Source organism: Arachis stenosperma, chromosome 3 (genome assembly GCF_014773155.1).
Source record: "Arachis stenosperma cultivar V10309 chromosome 3, arast.V10309.gnm1.PFL2, whole genome shotgun sequence".
NCBI lineage: Eukaryota > Viridiplantae > Streptophyta > Magnoliopsida > Fabales > Fabaceae > Arachis > Arachis stenosperma.
This window is the reverse complement of record NC_080379.1, coordinates 51,675,219-51,682,650: the sequence shown is the minus strand read 5'-3', so window position 1 is coordinate 51,682,650 and position 7,432 is coordinate 51,675,219. Positions and strand designations below refer to the sequence as shown.

Below are 7,432 nucleotides of genomic sequence, written 5' to 3'. Positions count from 1 at the left end.
AGATTCTGTAGCCATATGGTCCCTGCAAATAAATAGAAATATACCTACTCTATTCTCCAAGCCCCTACACTTATTAATAACTAATAAGCAAATTTTGAGGAGTGTTAGGACCATGTGTTTTGTAATTATTAATTGGCTATTAATAGAATTTTTAATAATGTGAGATTATATCTAATAGTTAGAAATTATTATTTTTTTTTAATGGTTAAGTGCTATTCACAAAACACAAAAATTACTAACTCCTAAACTTTCTCATAAATTTTATACTAAAATAACACTCTGTTTTATAAAAGTTCACATAATTCTTTTTAATTTTATTTTTTATTTGTGTCTTAAATAAGAATATAAATGAAACAAATTAATATTACTCAAAGTTTTTAAATAAATTAAATAACTATTCGTAAACAAATAAAATTTTTAAAAATAGAAAAGTTCATATCAAAACTGAAAAAGTATAAAGAATATCATTATTTAAATATCTAAAAGTTCATATCAACAAAACACTAGACAAGTTTATGAATAAAAAGAGAATATCATAAAAAAAAATTTAATACCAAAAAGAATTTGTTAATATCCTCCTGCTGGGAGTTTTTGTTAAATGTTGAAATAAGTACGAAACCAAAATCTAATAATGATAATGAAATCAGTGTGAACACAAAAATATGACAATTTTGTGTCCAAAGAAACATTTTTCCCCCAACAAAAGCAACACACACATGCTCACTCACACACTTTGCTATAATGGTTTTCACACTGAATCTGTCTTCTCTTTCTTTCACTCCACTCTTTGCTCTGAAATCAACTTTAATTTCTGTTTCCTTTTTTACTTGCATACACATCAGAAATAAATAAGCATATCTCCTTCAATTTGATCCTATTACTTGTCATTGTTTCCTTATTGCTTTAATTTGATGATGAACAGCAGCAGCAGCAGCAGTAGTAGTAGAAACAGTAGGTTTCCTTTCACCCCATCACAATGGCAAGAACTTGAACACCAAGCTCTAATATATAAATACATGGCTTCAGGTACCACTGTCCCTCCTGATCTTCTCTTCACTCTCAAAAGAAGCCATTTCAATTTGCCTCATCACCAACCAGCAGCTCAACAACAACACTGTGAGTTTCTTTTTCTTATTAAAATATATTCATTTTCCATAGTATTATATATTAATTTTCGGTTTAATAAATTAATTTTGATATACTCTGTCTAAATTTACACAAATCATTCTTGTGTTTGTTTATATGATCATTCATGAATTAGATTGCTAAAAATAATTATTTAATGTGGTAATATGAAATTAAATATATGTGTAAATTTTTTTTATATTATTAATATATTAAAATTACATTTAAAAAAATAGAATATGTGTATGCATTATTTGACAAAAAAGGAAGGGGTTTTGGGTGTGAGTTTGTGCAGTTGGATGGAACTATCTTGAAATGGGTTTGGGAAGAAAAATAGACCCGGAACCAGGAAGGTGCAGAAGAACAGATGGAAAAAAATGGAGGTGCTCAAAAGAGGCATACCCAGATTCAAAGTACTGTGAGAGGCACATGCACCGAGGGAAAAACCGTTCAAGAAAGCCTGTGGAACTTTTGAAAACAACAACAAACGCATGCAATAGTGCTTCTTCAGCAACAACCCACACCATCATCTCATCACCATCATCAATCACTAAAACTAATCAGCACCCTCAACAACGTTCTTGCTATAATAATGGTTCCAATCTTCTTCATCAGCATTCCTTTGTCTTCAATTCCCACACTCCATCAAGGTCATCAACATCTGCTGTTGCTTTTTCATTTCAAGACAACACTGCTCCCTCCAGGTTTCTCTTTCAATAATATAATTATTATTCTAAAACCCGTATTTTTTGTTCCAAATATAGATATTAGGATCTTAATTAATCGCCTTTCTTCTATATGTGGGGTTTGAAGTTATCTTTTATAGGTCCCATAATATAAGACAGACGGTTGGGTAAGATATTAGTGTCTGTACTTTGACACTATATATAGTATTATTGTTTTTTTTTTTTTTTCTAAATCATGTTTTGGCCATATTGATAAGGGAAAAGGGGCAAATTATGCTGGTCTTTCTAAAGTTCAGTAAAATTGATAGCAATTTCTTTTTCAACTTTGTTACGTACAAAAACCTAATTAGTTATGCATGTAAAATACATATTAAAATATAAAATATATATTAAAATAAATTAAATAATTCATATATTTATACATAGTACAAAATAATTAATTTGATGACCGATATGCACATATTATTTTTCTTTTTTCTAGTCGTCTAAATGACATTAACCTTCTAATAGTTGAAATTGTCTTAAATTTGTAGACAAATTTAGTTTTAACTTTTACAGAAACAGAAAGTTACAGAGTATACTATTACTTAAATATAGTCACCAAAAAAATACTATTACTTAAATATAAGTAGAAACATTGAATGTTTTGAAAAATACAGAAAGTTGGAGTTGAATTTTACCAAACTTGAAGGTGATAATTGTAATTTATCCTAAAAGATGCTTAATTGATGTGCTGGTGAATGATGAATAAAATCGTCTTTGTTAATTTCTCTTGTAAAAATGTAATAGTAGGTATGTCTATGGAGTGAAAGAGGATGCGGATGAACGTGCTTTCTTCAAAGAACCTTCTAGCACATTGAAAAGCTTCTCTGGATCCTCCATGGACGATTCATGGCAACTCACACCATTGACCATAAGCACCTCATCTTCTTCTTCCTCCACAAAACAGAGGAGATGCACAAGTTTATCCAACAATAGTGACTACTCGTACTTGCAACTTGAGAGCCTCAATGAGCGCTCAAAAAATCAAGAACAAGATCAGAAGACTACTGTTCATAGCTTCTTTGATGAATGGCCCCACAAAGGCAGAGGATTTGATTCCGATGACAAATGTTCTTCCACAACCAAATTATCAATTTCCATTCCATCAACATCTTTTCATGACTTTCCCGTCCTTCAGTTCAAGAACCCACCTCACTGCTGATTATTCAACCCTTTCATCATGTCAGTTATACTCTCTGTCATTGTTCTTTTATTTTTCTTTGATTTCTTGTTCCTTCCTTGTTATCTTCTATGTAAACGGTTCATTTGGTTAGTTTTCAGTAATAGTTGAAAATTTGTGAAATAATTTAATAAATCTGACTAAATTATCCGTTAACTATCAACTTTATAGAATTACAAATATACAGAAATACAAATATACGTAAATTTTTATTTTAATTTTTCCAAATGATAACATCACTTTTAATAAAAAATATATTTATAGCGAAAGCTTATCAAATTAAAATGGTATTATCTTTTTAAAATTATAAATATAGATTAATAGTTAAATTAATTTTTAAAAAATCAGTTATTTTTTAAATTTGTCTTTTGAATAATTTTATGAATTAAATTAGTCTATTCAAAATTATAAATTTATTATTTTTCTTCTTCTACTAGTTAATAATTTCTATCAACTATTGATGATATAAAATGTTAACTGACAATATATAACGTCTAACATATTTAATTGGATGTTGAACAAATATGTTTATAAAAATATATTAATTTAATATATTTTTTCAATTATATAAACCTCAATTCTAATATAATTTAACGATATTAAATTGATAAATTTTTATAAATATATTTATTCGACATCTAATAAAATGTTATATATCATATATAATGTAATTTAATGTTTAATATCATTAATTATTAATAAAAATTATTAAAAAATAAAAATAATTAATTTATAATTTTAAAAAAATTAATTTAATTAAAAAAATTTTTTTAAAAAATTTAAAAAATAAATTATTTTTTAAAAACTAATCTGATTATTAACCGATATAAATATTCACTTTTTTTTATGTAGCCTTAAAATGTTCAGCAGAGGTTGAGCTATGCCTTGAACAATGGGATCATTGTACGGCCAATAGAGTACTTTGGAAGTGGGGTTCAGATGCCGAGGTCATCCTTCAATTGCTCCGGCTGGTGCTCCTCTTTGTTTTTCATTTCTTTTTCTTTTTGTTTTTCCTTAATCTACTATAAATGGAGTTCCTGTATCCATGGAGAGATCCAAAATGTTATAGTTGTTACTTGAGATTATATGTTAATGGTTTCTCAGATTTTTTAATATAACATTTTGTGACCCACCTAGTGTCTCTCGGATTTTTTTATTTAAATTCAATAATTATAATAATTACGAAAATATATTTAATCAATAAACTTACAAAAATACAGGAAGACTTATATTTCGGGTACAGAGTGAGAAAATGCGTTAAACCCACAAATTGGGACATTATACTAAAAAAAAATAACAAAAACAAAATTCGAGTATTTGAGAGGATTCATTCTTTAAATGAAAATGGATCCTCTCAATTGTTAAAAAAATTTAAAAATGTAAAATATGATCTCTAATCTTTTATTATTTTCTCTTTCATATTTATTTTTGTCCCGCTTATAAAATTAATGATGAAAAATCATACTTTACTCCCTCAATTATGAAAAAAAAAAAAAATTGAGAGGATCCATTCTCTACTTTAAATATGACACAATGACATAGTTATGCATAAACTGGATGCATTGTACCCAGAATATAGACAGGGCCAAATTTAAAATACTGTACTCGAAATACGTGTATAAGTGTATAAGATTTTCTATACCCTAGATAAGTACATTTAAAAAAAAGGTTTATATAAGTAGCTTGTTAGTTCAATTATTTACCACAGTAAATCCATGTCAATTCCATCAACTCTTCCTCTTGTTATTTCTCAAAAAAATTGTTAGTAATAAGTTTTTTTATGTGGTAGTTTATCCCAATGGGATTATTAGAAACGGTGAAAAAGGAGTGATATTTTTGTGTAATTCATCTGTGAGCTGCACACTTGTCGTGTTGATTCTTTAGATACACTTAAAATTGTCGTATTGAGCAACATGAGGGCAATTGGTTCAAAGGAAGTTGGCAATGTCGCATATAGATTCGTATCAGTACTGCCTGGTGAAGGTTTCATTAACAGGATGTTTTGGGTTAAAGCCGATAAGCACGTTAGTATAAGATTTGATGTACATACTAGGCTAATACCGCAACATGTTATGGAGTGGTATGCTGCGGTTCATGATGTAGGAAGTGGTTCTAGGTCATCTTCTTCAATACCCAAAGCAGTCCCAATATTGGCGATGCTGATTCACTTTGTTGATCCTTGAGATAATGTTAATGTAGATTTGAGTGAGTCTGATTCAGATTATGTGGCTGAAAGCGGGTCATCCAACAAGAGTGATTCATCTGAGGAGTATGTGCTGCAGAGTTCAGCTTGTAGGGGTGCTCAGTTTCTTCTTCTCCCTATTGGTCATTCTACGGTTATCAGAAGTTCTAACCTATTATCACACTCTTAAACTAGATGCAATGCAACTAGATTACCCTTTCAATCTTAGCGACAACAAGATTACAACATGGATGGCAAGGGTGGAATTTTGATTGGGCCACATATTTAGGAGTAGATATGTTGCGTTGATTGCAGTGATACTGCATTTGAAGAAACGCTGAAACAAGGTTTTGGAGTTCGATAGACTGAAATACCATTGTCGATGCAAGAAATTTTCTTCTGGGTATCCATGAAGCCTTCCCATATCACTACGGCAAAATCTGAACTATTGGTAAATATTGTTTCTTACTATATTTTGAATTAAAGTAATGTTGATTAAAGTTTGTGTTACATGATGAAAATTGAGAGTTCTCTTGTAGGGAGGTGCGGAGGTTTGGAGGGCCACATAGTTGTTTGGTGCTAACGATGTCTCAAGATCAGCTTAGTTGGATAGCACTTTGATTTGCACTGTTATCCTACCAATTATACATGCTGATCCGAGTGTATCCATACCAGTGCTACAAAGTGCAGCGCAACAAAGCTATCATTTCAAGCTATTATATCGAAAGATGTGGAAGGCAAAGCAAGAGGTGATTGGGAAGAGTCGTACAATAAGTTTCCTATACTCTTACAAGCTTTGTCTGACTGCCTCCTTGGCACCGTACATGATTGTGTTGCTGTTCTATATTACAATGGGAATCTCATTGACAGAGAGTATAGCCAGCTTAATAAGGTGTTCTAGACCATTTCCCCGTGTGTCGAAGCTTTTAAGCACTGCAAGTTGTTTGTGTTAGTTGATGGGACACACTTGTATGACAAGTACGGGAATGTGCTATTAATTGCTGTTACTCAAGGTGGAAACAACAATATTCTGCTTATAGGATTTGTGATTGTGGAGTTGGAGTCTACCGAGTTATGGTCATTCTTCCTAACGAATTTGAGGTAGCAAGTCACTCCGCAACATGGTATACTTCTCATATCAGATAGATCACAAGCCATTAAAGCCATCCTTAATTCGACCAATAGTGGATGGCATGAGCCCACAGCCCACCATGCATACTATATACGGTATATGGCTTCCAATTTTGATACTCGGTTTAAATCTACAGAAAGCAAGAGATATCTTATAAATGCAGCATATAGTCCAAGCAAAGAAGGTATACACCGGCTGGCGTCCAATGACTATATTGAACATCATGTAGACCGTTTTGTGGTTGTCAGGCACGCGAATATTGGCTAAGCGAGTACTGAATATAGTGGGTGATTGTCACGGGTCACCCCTTCAGTCTGACTTAACTGAATTAAGTACAAGAGTATATCTTGGAAAAGAAGTAGGCGTGAATTGAAGGAAAAACAATAGTACTTGCATTAATTCATGAGGAACAGCAAAGCTCCTCACCTTAATCTATGAGGTGTAGAAACTCCACCGTTGAAAATACATAAGAGAAAAAGGTCTAGGCATGGCCGAATGGCCAACCTTCCTAAAGATGATCATAAAGCTCAAGGATTCCAAAGAAGACCCTCAATACAATAGTAAAAAGTGCTATTTATACTAAACTGGTTTACAGAAAATGAGTAGATAGTGCCGAAATCCACTTCCGGGGCCCACTTGGTGTGTGCTTGGGCTGAGCTTTGAAGCTTTCACGTTCATAGGCCATCCTTGGAGTTAAACGCCAGCTTGGGTGCCTGTTTGGGTGTTTAACTCCAGTTCTGGTGCCAGTTCTGGCGTTTTACGCCAGAAAAGGGTCTTTGGTTGGCATTTGAACGCCAGTTTGGGCCATCAAATCTCAGAAAAAATATAAACTATTATACATTGTTGGAAAGCCCAAGATGTCTATTTTTCAACTCAATTAAGAGCGTGCCAATTGGGCTTCTGTAGCTCTAGAAAATCTACTTCGAGTACAGGGAGGTCAGAATCCAATAGCATCTGCAGTCCTTTCTCAGCCTCTGAATAAGATTTTTGCTCAGGTCCCTCAATTTCAGCCAAAAAATACCTGAAATCACAGAAAAATACACAAGCTCATAGTAAAGTCCAGAAATGTGAATTTTGCATAAAAA

The 7,432-nt window shown here is 32.0% G+C and overlaps 1 protein-coding gene across 1 annotated transcript; it reads left to right on the top strand.

Moving 5' to 3' along the window:
* Nucleotides 1–947: 947 nt before the first annotated feature.
* On the top strand, nt 948–4,114 carry LOC130965286 (growth-regulating factor 1-like). Its single transcript, XM_057890035.1, has 4 exons — nt 948–1,116; nt 1,421–1,829; nt 2,604–3,035; nt 3,886–4,114. The coding sequence occupies exons 1-3, from the start codon at nt 1,017–1,019 to the stop codon at nt 3,013–3,015; spliced, it is 921 nt and encodes a 306-aa protein (XP_057746018.1). The 5' UTR covers nt 948–1,016; the 3' UTR covers nt 3,016–3,035; nt 3,886–4,114.
* Nucleotides 4,115–7,432: the final 3,318 nt, after the last annotated feature.